General features: G+C 46.4%; 1 protein-coding gene and 2 long non-coding RNA genes across 7 annotated transcripts; 2 read left to right on the top strand and 1 right to left on the bottom strand.

Annotated features, from left to right (window-relative positions):
* Positions 1-1,831: 1,831 nt before the first annotated feature.
* Positions 1,832-5,114, bottom strand: LOC146757173 (uncharacterized). Its single transcript, XR_014937052.1, has 3 exons — positions 5,058-5,114; positions 2,409-2,479; positions 1,832-2,026 (listed from the first exon to the last, which is right to left on the bottom strand). It is a non-coding gene; the product is annotated as an uncharacterized LOC146757173 (long non-coding RNA).
* Positions 5,115-5,603: 489 nt separating this feature from the next.
* LOC146757172 (uncharacterized) lies at positions 5,604-7,808 on the top strand. Its single transcript, XR_014937051.1, has 2 exons — positions 5,604-5,871; positions 7,537-7,808. It is a non-coding gene; the product is annotated as an uncharacterized LOC146757172 (long non-coding RNA).
* Positions 7,809-18,479: 10,671 nt separating this feature from the next.
* Positions 18,480-21,470, top strand: LOC146757171 (protein MANBAL-like). 5 transcript variants are annotated; one of them, XM_085523513.1, is made up of 5 exons: positions 19,098-19,557; positions 19,981-20,054; positions 20,148-20,332; positions 20,484-20,674; positions 21,113-21,470. In XM_085523513.1, the coding sequence occupies exons 4-5, from the start codon at positions 20,525-20,527 to the stop codon at positions 21,218-21,220; spliced, it is 258 nt and encodes an 85-aa protein (XP_085379639.1). In that variant the 5' UTR covers positions 19,098-19,557; positions 19,981-20,054; positions 20,148-20,332; positions 20,484-20,524; the 3' UTR covers positions 21,221-21,470. The 5 variants fall into 5 exon arrangements, with proteins under 5 accessions (XP_085379641.1, XP_085379642.1, XP_085379639.1 ...); XM_085523515.1 differs by lacking the exons at positions 19,098-19,557; positions 19,981-20,054; positions 20,148-20,332 and adding an exon at positions 18,480-18,779; XM_085523516.1 differs by lacking the exons at positions 19,981-20,054; positions 20,148-20,332 and having other exon boundaries at positions 18,541-19,557.
* The last annotated feature ends 363 nt before the right edge of the window (positions 21,471-21,833 follow it).

Genomic DNA, 21,833 nt, shown 5'->3' with positions numbered 1-21,833 from the left:
AGCACGGACGGCAACGGGAGCACGGCCCTATAGGGGAGCATGGACGGCTATGGAAGCATGGCCCTATAAGGGATCACAGCCCTATATGGGATCAGGGCCCTATATGGGATCAGGGCCCTATAGAGGAGCACGGCCCCATAAGGGAGCATGGCCCTATAGGGGAGCACGGCCCTATAAGGGAGCACAGCCCTATATGGGATCAGGGCCCTATGAGGGATCACGGCCCTATATGGGAGCCGTGGTGCAACTCCATGGGGCTGCCGGCCCTGCTGAGGGCTCTGCTGCGGGAACGGAACCATAGGACTGGACTGAACGGAACGGACCAAACTGGGACAGGACAGAACGAAACGGACCGAGCCGGGACGGGACAGAACCGAGCGGACCAAACCGGGACGGCAGGTATGGGAATGGGGGGGGGGGCAACGGCAGGGGGGGGCAATGTGACCGGGGGGTCACCTGGGGTCAGTGTCACTGGGGTCGCCATCATGGGGGTGTCACCGTATTGGGGGGGTCACCTGGGGTCACCATTACTGGGGTCACTGTCATGGGGGGGGGGGGGTCGCCATAATGGGGGGGTCAACATAATGGGGGTCAACTGGGGTCATTGCCACTGGGGTCACCATATTGGGGGGGGTGTCCCCATCCCTGGTCGCCATTTGCCATGTTCCACCATGTCTGTGTGTGTCCCCAGGTGTGTCGGTGTCACCACGGCTCAGCACAGCATCAGCAGGACCTCCCTTATCAGCAGGACCCCCCCCATCCCCCCTTATCACCATGTCCCCCCCTATCACCACCAAGGCCCTCCTTCTCACTATCACGACCCACTATCGCACCACCACAGCGCCCCCTGTCGGCCCGCCCCCCCTTATCAGCCCGCCCCCGTTTCCCGTCCCCGTTCTGCCCGTTCTGCCGCCGTAACGGGGAGTCCCGCGCGGTGTGGAGCAGCCACGCTCTGAAGGACGCGCGTGGCCGCGTGCTGTGCCCCATCCTGCGGCGCTACGTGTGTCCGCAGTGCGGCGCCACGCGGGACAACGCGCACACCAGGAGGTTCTGCCCGCTCACCCCGGCGTCATATCGCTCTGTGTATGCACCGAGAGCACGGGGACGGCGGTGACTGATAGCAGGTAATGGGGTATTAGGTTATAGGGGCTATTAGGTGATGGGGTTGTGGGTTATGGAGTTATGGGGTTATTTATGGGGTTATGGGGTTATTTATGGGGTTATAGGGGTATGGGGTTATTGGGGTTTGGGGTTGTGGGGTTCTGGGGGTTATAAGGGGTTATGGGCTATAGGGGTTATGGAGTTGGCCCCTACATATTGTACTGTGTGTGTCGGGGCAGTTGTGGTGGTGATGATGTTAATTAAGGCCGTAATTACTAATTACTATTACTAATAACGCACTCTGTGTCATCCCCAGGCTGTGCTGAGCGCAATGTGGGACAGAAGGCAGCAGCTGGGCACCAACTGTGCACCATCATTAGTGCACTATCACTTGTGCACCATCATTTGTACACCATCAGCTTGGCACCACCGCTCGTGCACCATCATCTTTACACCATCACTTTACACCATCAGTTGTGCATCATCAATTGTGCACCATACCTTTGCACCATCACTTTGCACCACTACTTTGTACCATCATTTGTACAACATCACTTGTGCACCATCACTTTGCACCTTCAGTTGTGCACCACCACTTTGCACCATCACTTGTGCACCATCAGCTTTACACCCCCACTTTACACCCCCACTCTGCACCAGGAGCAGAGCTCAGCAGCTGTTCCCTGTTGTGTTGTTGTGTTATTGTGTAGTTGTGTTGTTCCAGCCCTGCTCACACTCGTGTGTTTATTGCACCATTATGGGCTTTTTTCCCCCAATAAAGCCCCACTCACAGCTGCAGCTTCATCCTGGCTCGTCCCCCTCCATCTTCCTCCTCCTCCTCCTGCTGTTGTTCACCCCCCGGCTCCGCTCACGACGCAGCCGCAGCAGCGACTCCAGGGCACGATGGGCGCTCATCACACTGCGGCTGTAGGATAATGGGACCCCATAGGGGATAATGAGACCCCATAGAGACCAATGAGACCCCATAGGGAACAATGAGACCCCATAGAGACCAATGAGACCCCATAGGGGGCAATGAGAGTCCCCATAAGGGACAGTGAGACCCCATAGGGGATAGTGAGACCCCTATAGGGCACGATGGGCGCTCATCACACGGCGGCTGCAGGGACAATGAGACCCCATAGAGACCAATGAGACCCCATAGGGGATAATGAGAGCCCATAGGGGATAGTGAGACCCCACAGGGGACAGTGAGACCACACAGGGGACAGTGAGACCCCATAGGGGACAGCGAGACCCCATAAGTGCCAATGGTACCCTAACCCTAACCCCCCCCCAGAACTCACTTGAGGTTGGACAGCTCGAGGATCAGCCCCCCAGCACCGCAGACGCATCCTCACGTGGTGCCACCTCATTCCTGGGGGCCAAAGGGGGTGAAAATGGCACCAATCCGGGGCTTTTTAAGCCCAAAATGAGCTCTGGGTTCTGGTGGGGGGAGGGGGGTCCGACCTGGGGGTGCAGCTGGGTGAGGCCGGGTCCCCATCGGCGTCCACAGGGCACAGAGGGGCTGCAGGCTGGGAGGGGGTGGGGGGCTGGGGGGGAAATGGGGTGAAATGGGGGCAACTGGGGCAACAGGGGATGAACTGGGGTGAATGGGGGTGAATGGGGGGGGATTGGGGGATATGAGAGTGACTTGGGGGGGGACTGGGGTGAATGGGGGTGAATTGGGGGGCATTGGGGGGATCTAAGAGTGACTTGGGGGGGAATTGGTGTGACTTGGGATGATTTGGGGGTGAATGGGGGGGAACTGGGCTGAACTGGGGCACCAAGGGCTGAACTGGGGGGAACTGGGATGAAATGGGGTGAACTGGGGGGGACTGGGGGGATCTGAGAGTGACTTGGGGGGGGAACTGAGATGATTTGGGGTGAATGGGGGCAAATTGAGGGGGACTGGGGGATATGAGAGTGACCTGAAGGGGGACTGGGATGAATTGGGGTGAATGGGGGCAAATTGGGGAGGATTGGGGGATCTGAGGGTGACTTAGGGGGGGACTGGGATGAATTTGGGTGATTTGGGGGTGAATGGCGGAGAACTGGGGTGAACTGGGGTAAGTTGGAGTGATTTGGGGTGAACTGGGGTAAATTGGGGCAATCTAGAGTGGAATGGGGGGTAAACTGGGGTGAACTGGAGCTCTATGGGGTGAAGTGGGACAATGTGGGTTGCAGTGGAGTGCTATGGGGCTGTTCCCTATGGGTTCTCATAGTACTCTGGCATTACCTGCAGCAGCTTGGTGCCCCCCCCTGGCACCCCACTGTGCTCTGGTGCTGAGATGTGGGGCAACCCCACAGTGCCAGCCCCATAGCGCTCCTCATGCTCTGCCCCACAAGTGGGCTCCGCTTTGGCTGCCCACTCCCCCTCCAATGGCTCTTTGGTGGCCTCAATGCATTCTGTGCCCCCATCAGTGTCACTATGGGGCTGTGGGGAGCTGTGGGGTGCTATGGGGCTGTGGGTCACTATGGGGCTGCAGGTCTCCCATATCAGGGCTGTTCTGGTCTTCCTGCTGCTCGCAGCCACCCATCCCATCCTGGAACAACCCCCCCCATAACCTGTGTGCTCCTTACCCCATAGCTGTGGGGAGCTGGGGGGTGGGGAGTCCAGAGCATCGCCTCCAATCATGGCCCCCATACTGATGTCCTCCATATTGGTGTCCCCCCCATTTATGTCTCCCCCATTGCTGTCCCCCATATTGCTGTCTCCCCCCTTGGTGTCCCCCATATTAGTGTCCCCTCCACTTACATACCCCTCATTGCTGCCCCCTCTATTGGTGTCCCCCCCATTTCTGTCCCTCTCCTTGATGTCCCCTCCATTGATGTCCCCCTCATTGGTGTCCCCCATATTGCTGCCCCCTCCATTGGTTTCCTCTTCCTCGGTGCCCCCCATATTAGTATCCCCCCCCTTGGTGTCCCCTCTATTGATGTCCTCCCCCTTGGTATCCACTCCATTAGTGTCTGCCATATTGGTGTCCACCATACTGGTGTCCCCTCCCTTGCTGTCCCTCCCCTTGGTGTCCCTGTCCCCTCCATTTTTGTCCCCTCCATTGGTGTCCACCATATTGGTGTCTGCCATATTGGTGTTTGCCATATTGGTGTCCCCCCCCTTGGTGTCCCCTCTATTGTTGTCCTCCCCATTGGTGCCCCATCCAATCATGTCCCCCCCCTTGCTGTCCGCCATATTGGTGTCCCCTCCATTGTTTCCCCCCTCTTTGGTGTCCCCTCTATTAGTATACCCTCCATTGATGTCCCCCCCCTTGCTGTCCCCCATATTAGTGTCCCCCCCATTAGTGTCCTCCATATTGCTGCCCACCATATTGCTGTCCCCCATATTGGTGTCCCCTCTATTAGTGTCCCCTCCATTTGTGCCCCCTCCATTGATGTCCCCCCCCTTGCTGTCCACCATATTGTTGTCCCCACTATAGTCGTCCCCCCCCTTGTTGTCTCCCCTCAGTCCTGCCCTGACTTTGACATTGGGGCCATCATGGTGGTCAACACCTGCAAGAGGAACAACAGCTGCTTGGACGCCATTTTGTGGCCATTTTGAGGCCCTTTGGAAACCATTTTGTGACCATTTGGTGGCCATTTTGAGGCCATTTTGCGGCTGCTTGGAGGCCATTTGGTGGCCATTTTGAGACCGCTTGGAGGCCCATTGGAGGACATTTTGAGACCATTTTAAGCCCATTTTTTGGCCATTTTGAGGCCATTTTAAGTCATTACCTGTTACCTGGCTGCTCCTCCTTTTGCCCATGGCGCCACTCACATGAGGGGAACACACGCCCATTGAGCATCATTTCCTCACTATTTCCCCTCAAATCCCCCCTGGCCGCCCGGTCTCTCTCACTCCACGTCCCAGAATAACACCGTTATCCCGCTATAACGAGGCCCAATGGCGCCCATCCCGCCCCAAGGCCCTTCCCGGCCCCGCCGCCATTTTGCTTCACCTCAGCTCCCGTCCAACGCCTTCCCGCCTTTTTCACACCGCGCGCTCTGCGCCTGCGCCGCGCGGGGGACGCTGGGAGTTGCAGTCCCCGGAGAGACGTAACGCGGCGCAGCGCGGGGGATGCTGGGAGTTGCAGTTCGCGGCGCGCCGTAAAGCGCAGCGGGGTGCGGCGCTTTTGCGACAGCGTCGCCGTAAAGTGCGGAGGTGTTGGCAGCCCCGTAGGAGGAAGCGGTGAGTGGGGACAGACCGGAACCGGGGGGGTCCGATGGGGGGGGATCGAACGGCGGGGTCCAATAGGGGGGGGATAGACCGGGGGGGTCCAATGGGGGGGATCTAATGGGGTGGGGGTCCGATGGGGGGGGTTCAGTGGGGGAGGGGGGGGGGTACAACGGGGGGATCCAATGGAGGGCGGGGGGATCCAATGGAGGGCGGGGGGATTCAATGGGGGGGGGGATACAATGGGGGGGGGGATACAATGGGGGGGGATCTAATGTGGGGGGGGGTCCGATGGGGGGTGTACAACCGGGGGGGTCTGTGCTCTGTCTCAGGCATACAAGCCTGTTGGAAGGAGTGCATTGAGGCTGCAGCGCCCAGATGATAAACCTGAGTTAGCTGTCACCAGCAACCAAGCTTACGGTTAATTTCTGAAACAAGATTAGTGATAGTATTTCCAGGCAGCTGGCACAGAAGCTTCTTGGATTACAGTGCTGACAACACACATTCACCAGAGCAAGCAATTACAAAAAAATTCCCCACTCCCACCAGACCTTGAAGGACAGAGACCAATTTAGGTTTCTTCACTCTCACGAAGGGGAGTAAGTAAGAAGTTTCACTCAGTAATTCAACCTTACAGAGGCTACTTAGTAATTCTGTGAATTTAAGGAATTATAAAATGATGGATAAAAATCAGAAGTATTTTGTATTTAAATATATGTATACATTATACAGTTATTCTAATGTGACATCAAATGATTACCATTTTGCCCACAGATATGAGAACTGTTAAGAGAAAATATACTTGCTTTTAACCACTGTAGATCACCCATGGCACATACCTAAGGACAACATAACAGCTGAAAGCAGTAACTGGGAGAAACACTATACAAAGTATACAGATTGGGCTGCACGTGCGTCAAGTGATTTATTAACACAACGAGGTTGGGGGGGAAGAAGAATTAAGTTTGATACCTGTTGTCTTCGTTTCTCCTCTTCAATAACAGCTTTGGCTTCTGCCTCTTTTATCTGTCCAGACATACAAAGTGATAAGTAACTGTTGTAAAAGCAGGTAAAACTATTATCTTACAGAGCCATAATTTATAGAACAGTTCTCAGAAAAGCGAGCAAAACCTTCACCAAGTGAGCTGTGAGCTTACTCAGATTCTAAAACATTCTGTGAAAAACCTCTATCAATTCATGTTTGAAAAACATGGAACATAAGAGACGCTACCATGTTATAAAACTAAACTTCTGACTAACTGGAAAATTCAAATGACAAATATAAAACCTGGGGAAAATATAAATATATATATTCATTAATACCAGGGAAAATTCCTTAATAAAGTCACTCTCTAAGCTTTCAGTAACTCAATCCTCAATTCAGCACACTGTACACTGATGGGTAAATCCTTATATATGTATGTAATTTACACTCACACACTTCATTCCAAGTAATTAAATATGCCCTGACTGCTAGAGCAAAAGGAAATCTCCACTTTTGTACCAAATGACATATTGGATAATGCATACTCATATTGTTCGACTGCTCTTGTCGTAATGGAAACTGTCAATGCAATTACATTTGCTTCACCATCAGAAAGTTTTATGAAAAATAAAACCTGGAACTACAACTGATCACTCTACAGAACTGTTACATAGCATTCAAGACAGCAAATTAAATGCCAGAAACTTAACCAGTTCATGCACCACTTCCTCATGTTTCCATAAAAGGCCTAGAAAAACAATGTGGATACTCTGTCTCTTTAGGTGAGATTATGCAGCAGTTTCTTTACTTCAAACAAAATTATTGGAGAGCATCCATGTTTACAATGGGCTGAAAAGCACATGCAGTTGCTGAAAGCTCTCTATAATTGTGGCAGTCACCTAATACTGTGTGACAGGAACACACAAGATAACACTTTGCTAACCTTCAAAGTAAAAGTAAGGCCTAAATGAAGTGCTTCTATAGCTCTCACTAGCAGTAATGATTTTATTATCATTGATTAGCACTTCTTGGCTGAAGAGGAAATCTCCAGTTCCAATGTACATTAAAAATAAAGAGGTAATAGAGCATTACCTTAACACAGTGTTTCATCAAGTGAGTTGACACTATCTACAAGTAGTGCAATTCTCAGCAATAAGCCAGATTCAATAGTCCAAAAATTAAATGTGCAATTAAACTGTACGCTGAGTTACACTGCATTTCTTGCTATTACTGTCTTGAAAAAATAACAATCTGCCTGTTTTTTCCAACTTTTCTCAAGGCAATGAAGACAACATAACTAAAATGGATACACCACCTCAGACACCTTCCGTTTCATTTCCTTGCATAACACATCACACTCCAGTGAAACTTGGCCTTCTTGTATCTTGCTGCACTGTACTTCCTGTTAAGTATAAATTGAATTGTTTGTAATTCATTTCCCTATATAAAAATTTAATTATAAAGTTCATTTTGTTGGGAAAATTGTAAAACAATTTTATTCGGTATATTTACAGAATGAAGCTAATAAATAAATATTATTTGAAACTGTAACTGTATTCAAGCATCCTTTTCTATTTTCCTTCTTTCTGATAAGCTAAACTGAAACAAGGATAAATCAAATGGTTCAGTTTAATTTTTCTTGTCTTTTTTTTTTCACTTATTTATTTAAGACAAAGCAATATAACCTTGTGAACTGTTACAAAAGATACCATGCAAAGTAACTAATAAGTAACTCTTCTGAAACTTCGTATCAATTCTCTAAACTGGCTGAAACTACAGGGCAAGGTCTGGTCATGGGAAGATCTCCCCTACTTCCTTCTCCTTCCTCCCCCTTACATTGAAGGCCAAAACAAACAAACAAACAAACAAACAACAACAACAGAAAAAAAAAACCAAAAAAAAACCACCAACAAAACCAAAACAGAATACCAGCACAGAGAGAAAGTTATAATCTTATAATCTATACTACTAGCCTATGAAGAATTTTGTCAGGAAAGCACAGTAACATAGCCAGAAGCTATTCTGGTTTTCATGCTTTCTGACAATATGCAGAACAATTTTCATAGCATACAGCAAAATCCAAAAACTAACTTCTTCAGAGCAATTCCAGCATGCTGAGATAAACCACCTGCCTAGATGGTTAAGAATATGGTCCACTACAAGTTGTGGGTTACAAATTCAAGTGGTTTATACGACCTTGCATGTTTACATGCATAGCCTCATGATGCAACAGTTAACTTCAACACCAGAAAAGGAAGAAAAAATCCTCCTGTTTTGCACTCAAATTATGAGCTCCTACATTTGATATTAATTGTGATGGTTCAGATGAGGCATATTTACAGAGCAGCTTGGAATACGTGTCCTGTCAACCCCCAACTTCACCAGTAGTATACACAGACAGAAGACTGGTAGAGGAGAATTCAGCTGCAAATATTAGGTACTCAATTCTGTTTCTCCTTATCTTCAAGATCACAGGCTGCAGGCACAGAAGACTAAATATACAGGTACACTATCCAATCCAAGCTAAGAAAGAAGTACACTATCTGCTGTAAGAATGCAGCTCCAAGCAAATATGCATAAGGACCTTCTGGAATCAAAGATATCCTAATTACGATCTCAGACAAGGGCAGATGCATAAAGCAAACGTTAAAAGACCTCATCTTTCACACTACAGAAACGAGTCATATTTCTGCAGTCAGATTAGCTGCAACTAATACACAGTCCAATTATCAGTGGCTTATTGGTTCTACCATCATTTACCCTCTACACTGTAGCTCTCTGTACAAAAGAGAGCATGGATTTGGGGCTTGACCTGGAAACAGTGAGATGATATTTAAGGTGGGGATAGTGTTTTCTTCTCTTTCTGAAGGGAGACACCATTTCACTAGGAATCAGAAGGATCACTTTGTGGCTATTTAAATAAGTGGGCTGTCATCATATAAGAATTAATTTTTATTAATTATATAATTAACTCATAACAACCTTTCCACCTTATTAAAATCAAATTTACAAGATTGAGGGGGTGAAAAAAAGTAACCGTCATCATATTTAAGGACCATAAAACTTTCAGAATAGCAGATCTGGAATGTTCCATTTCAGGCCACTGTAAAAGTGAAAAGTGAGCATCCTAAACATTAATGTCATTGCTTCTTGCTACCACACTTCAGTTGGACATCCACATAATCACTGAAGACATCCCGGCACTCTGGGACAATAAAATCTGAACTGGTCTGAAATAGCTATACAGTGTCAGAACTCAGCAGAAGATGATAACACATTTCAGTTTTCCAAAAGCAGTATGAAAATTAGGGACAGCAACAACTAGATGTAACAGAGCTATCATGGAAATACCCATCTTCCTTATTCAATTAAGTCTGGCATAAGAAACAAGACCTCAAAGATCATCAAGTCCAACTGTAAACCTATATCTTAAGGAACAAGAAGCAGAAGTATACACGCAACCAATGATATTATTGATTTTACTGAACACAGTAGAGTAAGAAAAACTGAAATTAGTAAGAGCACTTAGTCACAACAAAATAATTTATCCTCGGCAGAAGTCAACATTTCAACTTACAAATAAAGAAAAGTTAGTTATTTATAAGCAGAGACTGCTCAATTTGAAGCACGTACTCTGGGCATTACCATCCTTTCTCTTGAACATGCGCTCTGCAAGATCTGAGATTTCTGAAGACATTTCTTGGAGAAGCTAAGAACTCTGGGGAAACTGCATCTGTGTGGAAAGCTCAGAAGTTAACCGGGTCTTGAAAATAATTTAAGCATGCTTTGTTCAAGCCAGATAGTGAATTTTTCATTAAGTTAACACTCCTCAAGAGGTCACAGCAGCCTCTGTTTTTCCCCTCATCATACTTGATAGCTATAAGCTTTGTCCTTTATCTCTGCTGAAAGCTAAGGATGCTGATGCCTCTGTTTGCTTTAAGGGCCTCAGACAACCATCAATTAGGAATTCAAAACATCTGTGACTGTTCCAATTTATGTAATTATAAACTTCTCAGTTCCTAATGAGGAAAATGTGCTTTGACTTCTTAAATCACTCCAGATCATCTGATTATTTTCCTAATGGAACTACAAAAATTGAAGTGTGCTTGAAGAGAAAGGTATTGCAAATCTGGGAGCTAACATTTTCTACAATGAATTTTATGTTCCTTAGTGAATATTTTGATTGTTCCACCCAGACTTTCAGCTGCTGTTGCTGCTCTGCTCAAGTAACTGATTCTATTCCAGTCTTGACCAGAGACAATCCATGTACACAAGCCTAGGAACATACAAAGAAAATGTGTCACTCTCAGAACTGCAACTTCAAAACTTACCTTTTTCAGTCGCTTACAAGGACACTTGAGTTTAACCTTCTGGCTGCAGTTCAGAGGACAATCACCTGAATGGCAAATCTCTTCACACCGGTGACCACAAGGCAACTACAAGCAAAACAAGAAATACCCCACCAATGAATAACTGAAATTGCATGCAGTCTATGAACTAGTTTTATTTCAGACACAGCAGCTAAACAGAAAACTCATTCAGCTCATCAGGTTTGTCTTCCTACCTGCAAAACTGCAAAGAAAAAGGTCAACTTATTTCACTAGTTACTCAGAGTTTTTTGGTTCACATAGAATTATTTATCTTTTACTGGGAACGCTTGATCAAAAAACAATTTTTTTCTTTCAAATGTTACAGGAACAGTCATCTCCACAATGATTCATATATCGACTGCCCTAGCTACCTGTATGATGGAGGAATAAAAGTAGATGAAGTAAGAAGGAACTGAAAACTGAAATGAAGTGTGATGTGACCCAGCCTGACCCACAAATTGCTAACAAGAGGGTAGAATTAGAAGCAAAAATACCACAAAACTAGTTTTTATGTGCAAGAACCTTGCAAACTATGCAGGAGTCAAATACAGGCCACCAATATTCTTACACCTGAATTAATTTCACTAAATCCTAAATTTCTGCATTTGGTAAATTATCCCACATCTCAGCACCTATAACTATCAGTGAAAATTTTAACACTTATAATGAAACTATTATTATTCATTACTGTATATAATTATTCATTACTGGGATAATTTAAATATGCTGCTGCCTTTTAGGGATGTAACAGTGTTCCCAGAACGACATTAGAGATTAAAAAAAATAATTCACAAGAATAAAAACAAGTTTTCTTCCACAGTGTGTTGGGAGCTCAACTGACCTTGCTCAGGTCCCAAACAAAATCTTCATAATGATGATTTTTCATTTCCAATTACATAAATCAATACTGTCCAATACTGTTTATAAACAAAGGCAATAACTCATGTAAGATACCCAACTGATTCATTTATAAAGGTAGGTTTAAACAATATCACTCCCTGTACAGAAAGAGTTGGGGGAAAACACACTGGACAAATGACCACAGAGTCTCTTCCAGGATCCCACCTTAAGAGGCAAGAGCTTTTCCATTCATTTACATTTATTTTATCCAGCCATTAGTTCTTATCCACAGACTGAAAAACTTCTCTACTGTCCTTTCATAACAGGCTCTTTATTCCCATAATATTCCCTTCATTGAATTCCAAGCAGCTTCAATCAATGTTTCTTGAATACAGTAGCCAGAACTGCAAGTAATATTCCAGCTGGAAGAACATTGTACAATGCCTTAATTGCAGCTTATTCTCCACAGAATATCTTTCCCTATACATCTTCCACTCTCCTGTTCACTTCTCTCCAGTTATCCATGCTGCAACAGTAAGGCTTTCTACTGTCTCCCAGGAGGGTTGTTATTGGCCTTGACATGCCCAGTCTCACTGGTTTTTCTGTATCTGTACCATGTCCCAAACGCATGTGTTCTGCTGCACATGCATTTCCTCAGTAGTCACCTACTGACAACACACCACAAATTCTCATAAGAAAATCCCAACGAGTTTTTGGTGCCAAGGTCATTACTGCAAACAGTGCAAGACTAGCCCTCAATTTGAGCCCTTGGAAAATCCCCTTATTGCCAACATTTCTCGTTCCAATCACTCCTGCAGGAATTTTTGTTGTTGCTTATGGCTTTTGAGGTGGTTGCCCTAAATAAAAAAAAGAACCACAAGCGGTTGTTTCCTTCAGTAAACACCAACTCTCGCAACGATCATCTCTTTTACATGAATTAGCTGTTTACTGTCTGGCACAGCCTCAAGAGCACAAGTGAAGTATGACATATGGGACTACATCTCTTCTCTTTGTCTGGAGGAAAAAAGGAATTGGTCGTTCTATCAAAGAAGGAATTCAGTTTTGTCTGGCACAACTGATCACCTGCAAATCTACTTGAACTCTGCCTCATTGTTAAAAGATGGGTTAGATGCTCATGATTAAGCCTTGCACATGCTGAAGTCAGGCATGCTTCCATTAATAATGTCAAAGCCTGAACAGTTACATACCACCAGAGCACAGCACAGGAATATACTTAATGCAATACCAAAAATCGTATTTGCTTATTGAGTTCATACACAGCTCACATTCAGTGGGATGCAGGACAAGAATGAAGCTGACAGTTTCAGCTGCTTCTCAACCCCTCCAGTGCAAATACAACATAAACTCATGGGAAGCAGTTCTATGAGTGGCAAAACAACAGCCCCAAGAGCTAAGAGAACAGAAGCAATCCAACCAGTTCTGCCAGATAAGTGCTGTAGTGGGAAGGGAGGTGGTTTTGTCCATTTATTTTTTGCAAATGTTGAGGTGCTAAAATATAATGTGTTTATCCCCTTAGATCTTTTTCACTGTAAATATTCTGTTGTTAATAGCTAGTAAACTAAAGGCTGAAAAGAACAGGCTTTATATTTGTCATAGCAAGCCCATTAAAAGAAAGCAGTATAACCCACAACTCTGAAAACAATCAAACAGAAATCTTCATGAGCATTTTCCACTTTGGGAATGCATTTAAATCCTAACATTATGCCTGGTGATGACAAAAACCGTCAACATTTATGGATGCTTAACTAATCTTCACCAGCAGGTAATAAGCTATCTGTTAATGCACACATGAGAATAACCCCACTCTTGAGCAGCTGTCTCAAAGTTACAAACAAAAGCCAAGCTTATCACTTCCAACCCATGGGGCAGACTCACCAGTTTTAAAGTGTAGCTCTGCTCTCAGAGCTCTGTGAAAACCTCTACTGCTGAAGCTAGACACTGAGAAGGATACATGCTTATGATAGAAGCAAAGCTTTCATTGCACAGTAATAAAATGTAATGGAATACTGGCGGGGAGGTTCAACCTCTACTGCCATCCCACTAACATCTGCCTCTCATGTCATGGGCTGACATAATAAAATAGGAGGCATTACTTTCAGAGCAGCCCTCATAGATGCATCACAATGGGGTCCCATGTTTTACAATAAGATAATAGCAGAATACACAGTAAAAGCACAAAGTACTGTTATTTTGTTGAAAAAATAATAATTACACGGAGCAAAGAAAAACATGTTAAACAGACCCACAACTACTGGTAATGGACATGTAAGCAATGGAAACAGATATGACTGTTAAAACTTTCGTTTAAGATCTGTCCCAAAACATCTGCTAACGTGATCATAAGAATTTAATCACCCCTGATTAAAAAAAGTTACATTTCCTTCAACAGGATATTTAGCTATTGCTACCAAACAAAGCAAAGAACTTTTTAATTAAAGCTTCACATCCAACAGCTGTAGCAGTATCAAAGACTTTGCTTCTCCCTTTAAGCATATAGGAAATACGAGCTGTACCGCACAACATTTGAAGTCTTTCTTAATAGCTCAATACTACCACATGCAAAACAAAAGCATGAAACCTGGCAGGACTTTTCAATTCCTGCTGTATTTTTCCCAAGGCACCAGACAATACAGCTGATTTTCATAATCCTTGGAAGAAGCACAACACCTGCAATTCAAGTACAATGCTTTCCACCATTTCCATTAATCAAAAAGACAAACATCTCAAAGCTTCAGGAGAATACTGTATTCCATTGAACCTAAACTGCACTATGCCGAACGTGGTGGAGTTACAGAATACACTGATTTTTAATAAACATTAGTTTTCCTGAGCTCTTCTGGTAAACCAAGCTCAGATTCTGACGCTGAAAAGGAAATTCTCATAAAAACTAACCTGGTATTTACTTTTGGGCTGCTAAGATAACACAAAAACATTTCAGATTTGGTGTTGAGGAGACAATTCTATTTAGGCATGAAGAAATTAAGAAGAACAGAGAGTACTTCTGAGGTTATCAGAACAGGACTAGGGAAAGCAGGAGGAACAGAAAAACAAGGACAGGAACTACATGAAGCAGGACTGTGCTAACACATTTCAAGAAAATTACTAAGACAGAACTAGAAACACAGGAAGGGAAGAGAATGTATTTTTATGTAACTGATTACACTACAAAGTTTTGCATGTAGATGAAACAAGATAAATCCATATCTACAGGAATGAGAAGAGTTAACCAAAAGCCTTATCCAACTAAAACAGACCCTGCTGCCCTGAGTCTTCTGTTCACATCCCACTGAATTCAATTCTAAAAAGGCCCTGCTCTACAAACGATGCAATTCTGAATTGCAGACTTGAATTCAGTAGTACTACTGGATGGATTTTAAACCTCAGACTGAGTCTTGGGAATACATCCAGAAAAATCTCAACAGTTAACATTAATCAAAATCAAAGAAGAGATATGGAAAAAATCTTTGAAGAGAACCTGAAGTACAGGAACACACAGTTCATGTTAAGAGATTAGAAGTACTCCTGAAAATAAAGAAGAGGAAGCGTTGCAGCAAATAAAACCAAAGTAACAGAGAAGGAAATGGAAGGACAAAAGTTAAGAGGTAAACAGTGAAATAATTCCCCTGCCGGGAAGAGAACTTTCAGACATCCAGGTGAGAAGATTGTGACAGATGGATTCATTTACTCAAGTAAGACAAATAAAGAGGATGTGCAAAACGAAGACATCACAAAGACAAGGGCAGAAAGCAGAAGATGCAAGTAGACACACAGCAAAGAGCCCAGAATTTCTATTGGGGTTTCATGGATTTGTTAATATAACCTTGTCTGAAAAACAGAGACTCTTGGGAAGCAGGCAGGAATACTATCAGTTTTGGAAGTTACTCAAAACCAGGAAAGTCTGTCTAGTAAAAGACTGGACACTTCTGAAACCAGAAAATAATGCAACACAGGTTTTGAATCTATGTCTATTCAGTTGAGGCAGAATTCAGGCAAGGTGAGACAACAGATCTCAGACTAGAGGACTCCACAGGCAAAGCAGCACAACGGAACAGAAAGCAAACAGTGCAGAAGGACAAGCTGAATCAAATTACTTCTGAGTGCCAACTACATACTACTGGAGACAAAGTACAAGGCCAAAACAGAGTAAAAAAACAATAAACAATTTCAGGATTAAGTATTCTCAACCCTTTGAAATTATGCACAAGCCTTTTCTTTACAGCTGGGAAGCAGAATTTCTGAGAAATTCTGAAGTGTTTAACAGTGGAAACACTTTCCAAAATATTCCTGACTATTCACGTTTTTCCTCTTTGTAAATTTCCTAATTCTACAGTAAGGAAACAGAGTGAAGAAAGGGCTGTCACCCCTGCCACAACTAATGACAACTAAAGAACAAAGGCACAATAGTAAGTAATACATAGATTTCTGAAAACACACAAACAGCACAGAGTAACAGCACTGGGAGGGACTAGGAACAAGTCATTTTGCCCATCCCTCATGTCTTACAGCAATAAAATCCATAACTAGACTAACCCCAATATATGTCTAAGCTGTTACTGATGAAAATTCTGTAGCTTTTCCAACCTATTCTTCCCAAGCTCTACAAGCTTTACTACTCAAAGGCAGTAACTAACACGAATCTTCCTAACTGATACAACCATTAGTTCATAGCCTGTTTGCCATATAACAAGTTTACTATTCTTCTTTACAGCAACCCTTCATATAGTCACATACAACAAAGCAATTAACTCCTTTGTCTTAAGCTTCAAGCTACTCAATATGTTTCACTAGCACAGTCAGTCATTAAGAATTCATTTTACTTAGGTCCCGTGCAGTTTTTTTTGTTTCTCTTTTCTTGTTTCCTAAAACTGTTGTGCAGACAGTGATCACTGACCCTGCGCAAGAAAAATCACAAATACACTCCTCTGTATTTGTCCCAACCAAAGAGTATCCTGTTGAGAAAGTCTGTTCAAGATCAGTTTTCAACCACATCAAAGGACATACTCTTCCTCATTCAACCTCAGCAGCTTCAAGCTTCAGCTTTCAAGCCATGAATGAAGTATTCACTGATACTGTCCTGGAGTCCTTAACCCTCATAGAATAAAAAAATCATTACGGTTGGAAATACCTCTAAGAACAAGTCCAACCATCAACCTATCAGCACCACATTTGCAGCGTTTGAGGCACAGACTCAGATGTGAACGATCCAAATCGTTTATTACAAGTTCTCACATCCCTTATAGACCTTCACAAGTTGTTATTTTCTAACTTTCCCGTCCGCCCTTACAACTTTCCCAAACACCTTTACATGTCAACAAAGCATTCTACAGAACCCTTTTCAACTGTCCATGCAGGCACGTATCCAATCAGAGCTGTGAGACCCTTCTTCTCCTTGCAGAGGTGTCCTTGGTTCTCATGCTGTTTATCTTGCTCCACAGCTGCTGCTCTGAACAGCTTTTCTTGTATTCCCACAAGTACCAGTGCAGCCACCGCCCTCAGGCACCCTGGCCATCCCTTACTCACTTCCTTGGCAATTTGCAGCTCAGGGGTTTGGCAGATGACTTTTTTCCTGGCAGTCCTTAAGGTTCAAAGTCCAGCTGTAATCTCATTTCCCAAATATGTCACTTCCTGTTGAGTTATTTGTGCTTTCTGTAAACCAAGAAACGCAGCAAACTCTCAGTCTATTGTACACAGTCCTTTTGTTGCTGTGGCAGCCACGTGCTGCAGTAAAGTTCCACCCTAGGATGGAGGATCCCAGATCTCAGGCTCATGAGTTGACCATCATTCAGCTGTTCTCACAACCCTGGGTAACACTGTCCAGGTTAACTGAGACTCTTCCCCCCATATCAGGGCTTTCCTATTCAAAGACAAATAACCTTAGGCTTCCTTTGGCCAAACCAGGCAGAAGAGACATCCTTCAAATCCAGAAGGTAAACTTAAACTTTTTGTTCCTTAACTTGGTTAATAAAGTGCACGGATTTGCCACCACTGAGTGTATCCATTCAACTATTCTAGTACTTGCCCTCAAGTCTTGTACCAAACTACAGCACTTGCTATCAAAATTGGAATCCAAACTCCAAAAAGTTACCTATTATTTCTTTTATCCTTCTACAGTCCCATAGCCTCAAAGGGCACCGCTTTACCCTGACTAGGCAAGCTCTTGCTTTTAATTTCTATTTAGGGCTTCATTTTTGGCCCTGATGCCCACACCACTAAGTGTATCATATTTGAGATTGCTGTAACTCCTGGGGGTACAACATTGTTTTGCCCAGTTTGTGTTAAAGCCAGAGTTACAGTTTTTAATCAGTCAATATCGTTGCACTCTTAGCTCCAGTTTTATTCAATTTCTTGCCAGAGTAACCTGGCAGGTACAAGAATTTCTGTATTCCTGCTTGTTTTCTTAGCTTATGTTTAATTAATCCAAAAAAGGAAACCTTTTCCCGTTGGGCAGTAGCATCTACTACTGTTACAAAACCATCTATGGGTAGTAAGAAGCACCCATATCCACCAGAAAACGAACCTCAATATCCTGCTTTCCTAAATGCAATTTCCCAATGCAGTTTGCACACTGCTTTCCTTCCAGTGAGGTGACCCCCAGGTACATTGCCCAGTGCAACTCAAGGGTAGGTATGGCCAGCCATACGGACCACAAACCCACACAGAACCGCAAGGTATCGCTGCACAGAAGACTTATTAGGACCCTTAGACAAGGATCTGGGGAAAGTCGTATTCTTACAGCAGCTTCTGGGTAAAGCTCCTAGCCACAGCTCGGTTCCATTGCAAGAGTTCTGTTCAACACACAATGTCCTCTGGTGCTGTACCGGAGATTGCCTTCTTGCTGGGACATACTCGTGGGGGAGAGCAGTAACAGGAACGCCAGGACAGCAAGGGAGGGATGCCTGATGACAAGGGTGTGCGAATGTCCCCACCGAAGGAAGCAAAGAGAGCCGACAGAAAGCGATGCTTCATTAGCGTAACAAAACACAGCCCCCATTCCTCCCTCCCTCCCTCCTCCCCCGCACCCCTTCCCATCGCCATCCCCCGGGGGCAGATGTGCCATGAAAACGAGCTCTGGGCGTGATCGTTGTGGGAATTCCTGCCTTCCTGAGCCTGTGCGGAAGAGGCGAGAGCCTGGCTGGAAGCCATCCGGGCAGCACCGCGGTGGCAGGAGGTGCACCAAGGCCGTCCTGCGGCCAGCTCCGGGCTGAGGGCACTCGGCGTCCTCTGCTCTACGCGACTCCGAGGAGCCCGGCTACCTGCACCAGAGCTGGGAGCAGCCTGCTCCGCACCCAAGGTAGGTGCCCTTCGTGGCTCGTGCAGAGGAGCGCACGCTTCCTGCCCCCTGCCAGCAGCACCGGGAGAGGAGCGGGGAGCGGCCCCGGACGGGGCGGAACCCGCACTGCCGTACCCCAGGCGGGACCCTGGTCCCGGCTCCAGCTCCCGCTCAGCGCAGCAGGTTTGCTGGCCCAGACGGGCTGCAACCAGGGCGGCAGTTCATGCAGCCCGGGCTGGGCTCCGAGGGGCACGGGAACGGGCTGGGAGCTGGGACAGTGAGGAAGGGAGCAGAGGAGGTCAGCGTGCTCTGCTGCCCGGTTGGATCTCTGTAACACAGCGCAGCTGGGGCTGCAGTTCTTCCTCTGGGCCACGGGAGACACGAGACGGCCTCGCTCTGCAGCTGTGCACGCGTGGATTGACGGAAGCTTTAAACCCCCCGATGCCTCCTTTGGAGTGTCTTAATGTGAAGCCTCCAAGTGGAAATTTGCACTCGCCCTGCTCCTCCTCCCCGGCAGCCCCCAGCTTCTCTTTGGGGACCCTGCGACCCTTGAAATGGCGTTACCTTTTGTTTGCTGAGCGCTTGCCTGATGGCTCAGCTGGGGTTGTGCAAAGCCCTGGCAAGGCTTTTGTTCAGGCTGTCCCGGCAGCTGCAGATGCCTTGAGCACACAGCTGCGGGCCCTGAGCACGTTCAGCATCTGCAGCAGCTCCGGCACTGGGCTCTGGAACAGACGATGAGAAGCTGGCAGCCTGTGGGCTGACTGGAGCACGCGTTGAGAACACGGCCGAGCAGCAGCAGGTCAGTAAAGCACAGCCCAGGTGCCTTCTGCAAAGGGCACGCGCTGCTGAGAGCGTCCCCTGGCAGTGAGCGCAGTCTGCGTGCTCGGCTGAAGAGGGAGGGAGGAATGAATTTATTGATATCATGCAGGTGTCCTGGAGTGCTCTAACAACTGCTTAACAAGGCTGTTGTAACCACGTGGTTGTTTATTGCCTTAATTGTTCTGTTTAGCACTGCTGCTATTCGATAAGTTGCCTTCACGGTTCAGTTAAAATTCCCAGCACAGCATCGGCTGGTGGTGGCTGTGACCGTCACAGGCTGGTTTGGCTGCAGTGCTGTCAGATACTCTCTCTTCTCAGGAGATGGAAAAATAATCTCCATGTGGTTGGATGTTTTGTTGATTTATTGTTGTGTTTAAGTAAGCCATCCTATTTATTTGAGAAGTGTTAACCATCCAGTTGACTCCTCGCCGTTTTGCACTTCCTTACCCGAGGAATGTGAGCCATCACCACTTTTAGGTAACATCAGCAGTAGGTGGTTTTGAGAACTACATCAGTCACCTTTACAGAGTACTTTTCCCAACCCTTTTCTGAGGGCTTGCTTGATTTCAGCAAGCCCAGGGCTACTTCCACTCCTGAGAGGATGTACGGACATCTGCCAGAGGATTTAATCCATTTGCCACCCTGGGCAGCCTGTTCCAGTGCTCCGTCACCCTCACTCCCCCCCACCTGCAAGTGCAGCAGTACTGAAGGCTGAGGGCTCTTTTCGTAGGCAGGCGGGCAAAGGCAACTGAAATGTAAGTTTGCTGTCCCTCTTTGTTCTCGCATCAGTAGGCCCTGGATATCTTCCCAGCACCTCTCTAAGTCAGCCTGGAAATGTTTGCTAGCAGGAAGTAACCCCATCACATTGCCTTAGACTAATGATGCCTTTTTCCCCACTCACTGCAGGCAGCCTCTGTGAGAGCAGTGGAGCAGCAGCTGTCTGTGCTATGGCTGTTGAACTGCATTTCTCACCACCTGAGATCCCTGAGCCCACGATATTGGAGAACATGCTGCGCTACGGACTCTTGTTTGGAGACCTTTTCCAGCTCCTGTGTGTGCTGGCCATCATCCTGCCAGTTTCCAAGGCCCCAAAGGCAGTAAGTAGCGCTGTGTGAGACTGATAGGAATGCTCAGGCAGTCGGCTGGGAGGGAACTGTCTGTAGCTGTTGCCTACGGCAGTGTGCCCCGGCACTGCTGAGAGTGCCGCACTTGGTTCTGTCCTTCCTTCCGCACGCCAGCAGCCTTGAGCTGCCAGCTCATCCTATCCTGCAGCTGCTGCTGCGCCCTATGAGCTGCCAGGCAGAGGGTCCACCCTCCCAGCACGGACCGCCTTGCTAGAGAGGACTTTAGGCTCTGGTTTGCATGGGATTTTTGGGAACTAGACAGAGGTGGAGTTTCTAATGTGCCTTGAGGTCAGGAAGGCGGTTTCCAGTGCTGGCCCCCAAAGCTGCTCGGTCAGGTGACTTTTTCTCCCAAAGCAGCTGTCAGCCAGTTGTAAGAAAGCTCCCTGACTGTTTCCCAATTGCTTCTTGCAGGACTCGGAGGGTTTTGAGTCTCAGACTTGGGAGACAGTGAAGAAACCCAAGGCAAGTGCTGCTCAGCTGAGCAAGAAAGCCAAGAAGGAAAGCAAAAAGAAACGATAAGGGCTTGAGCAGGAAGGCACAAAGGACAGCAGAATCGCCTGGATTGCATCCTCAGAGGTGCACCAAGGGACACACACTGCGTGGTCTGGTTTTCAGGCCTGGCCATGCTTTCCCTTTCGTGGACTGCGGAGAGGAACTAAGGAAGTTTTAGTCATTACCAGTATCCCTCCTATTTGATTTCATATTGAAATGTATTTTGGATGCATTTAGCTTCTCTTTGTTGCAAATAAAAGCGAAACAAACATTTGAATAGTGGTGCTGCCTCTTTCAATAGCTGCTCAAAACATGCCTGGCTCGGGCTGGTAATCGCAGGGTCATGAACTGGTTGGCTTCACATCCCTCCTGGAAATGGAGCTGCTTGTCCCATGTTTCCGTTTTGGTGTTCCCAACTGGTGGCCTTTCAGCCCATCTGGAACTGCTGGCGACGGACTGTGAGCATCCCCTGCTCTGTGAGGGCTGAGAGAAACAAAAGCAGCGTGGAAGGAAGAAAGGTGTCCCTGCGCCTTGAGTTTGTCTCAAGCCCTTTGGCTTTTTCTGGGTTCTGATGCACTGTCTGTTGCTGTTTGTACTGGGAAGCCCAGCTGCATGTTGGACTCGGAGGGTTTTGTGTTTA

This window comes from Coturnix japonica, chromosome 24, assembly GCF_054131305.1.
Source record: "Coturnix japonica strain WE chromosome 24, WE-NBRP24, whole genome shotgun sequence".
Taxonomy (NCBI): Eukaryota; Metazoa; Chordata; class Aves; order Galliformes; family Phasianidae; genus Coturnix; species Coturnix japonica.
The sequence above is the reverse complement of the archived record's forward strand: the minus strand, read 5'-3'. Positions and strand labels throughout refer to the sequence as shown.